Below are 959 nucleotides of genomic sequence, written 5' to 3' on the forward strand. Positions count from 1 at the left end.
CCAGTGGCGGCAGCCGCGGGCCTCTGCTTCCCGGGGCTGTGTGACCTTGGGCAGCCCCGCACCCTCTCTGGGCAGAAGCCCAGAGGACGGCCAGAGCTGGCGACAGCCATTCCGAGTCCCGGCTCACAGGCACCAGTCGGGCTAGGGAGGCTCCCTGGAGGAGGGGCCTGGCCCCGGCCGGCCGCCGGAGCCGCCACACGGGGCTGGAGGGCCGAGCTCCGCTACCCACTGCTGTGCGACCTTGAGCGAGCTCTGCGCCTCAGTTTCCTCATCTGTAAAATGGAGATATCACTGCGCGCTTAGCCCTGGCCACCGTCACTGCAGTTGCTTTACTGCTGCTGCCGTCCTGTCGGTGTTATAATGACACAGTCTTTAGGGTAAACGGGTTGAGGGAGGACCTGGGATCTTTCCGGAGTAAGTGGGATCGCCACCAGGCCTGAGCGGCGGATCTAACCCCTCTCTGAGGTCGGGTCCAGGGTTCCTACTCTTGAGTCCAGGGCTGTAGGTTACTCTCTCTCGGGCATAGCTCTTCGCCTCTCACAGGGGCAGTAAGATGGGGGCCTCCCTGCCTGGGCAGGAAGGAGGACTCAGACAAGTCTTCTCAATCCCTCTTCCCGAAAGAACCAAGCAGCCAACACTTATGGACACTGAGGTCATTTATAAAAATAATCCCATTAGTTCCTCTGAGGAAGGTTCTATTATTGTATCCATTTCACAGACGGGTAAACAGAGGCGAGAAGTTTCTCAAAATGCAGGTATTTGGTCTGAACTGACAAGCAGGTGCAGGTGGTCAGCGGCTTAGCCTGTGCGGCACTTGCTGGGTCCACAACCATCCTGACCCGTGTCCCTGCCCACAGTGACTCGGCTGGCCCGGGCATGGCAGACCCCGTGGCGGGCATCGCCGGCTCCGCGGCCAAGAGTGTGCGGCCGTTCCGCTCGAGCGAGGCCTACGTGGAGGC

The 959-nt window shown here is 60.9% G+C and overlaps 1 protein-coding gene across 1 annotated transcript in view; it reads left to right on the forward strand.

Moving 5' to 3' along the window:
• Positions 1–876: 876 nt before the first annotated feature.
• GAS2L1 (growth arrest-specific 2 like 1) overlaps positions 877–959 on the forward strand; it is a 4,510-nt gene continuing 4,427 nt past the window's right edge. The window contains exon 1 of the mRNA XM_010828862.1: positions 877–957. Coding sequence (XP_010827164.1) covers positions 877–957 — 81 coding nt within the window. The remainder of the gene's footprint in view (positions 958–959) is intronic.

The sequence above is a fragment of the Bison bison genome, unplaced genomic scaffold (genome assembly GCF_000754665.1).
Source record: "Bison bison bison isolate TAMUID 2011002044 unplaced genomic scaffold, Bison_UMD1.0 scf7180017864495, whole genome shotgun sequence".
In the NCBI taxonomy this organism is placed as follows: Eukaryota; Metazoa; Chordata; class Mammalia; order Artiodactyla; family Bovidae; genus Bison; species Bison bison.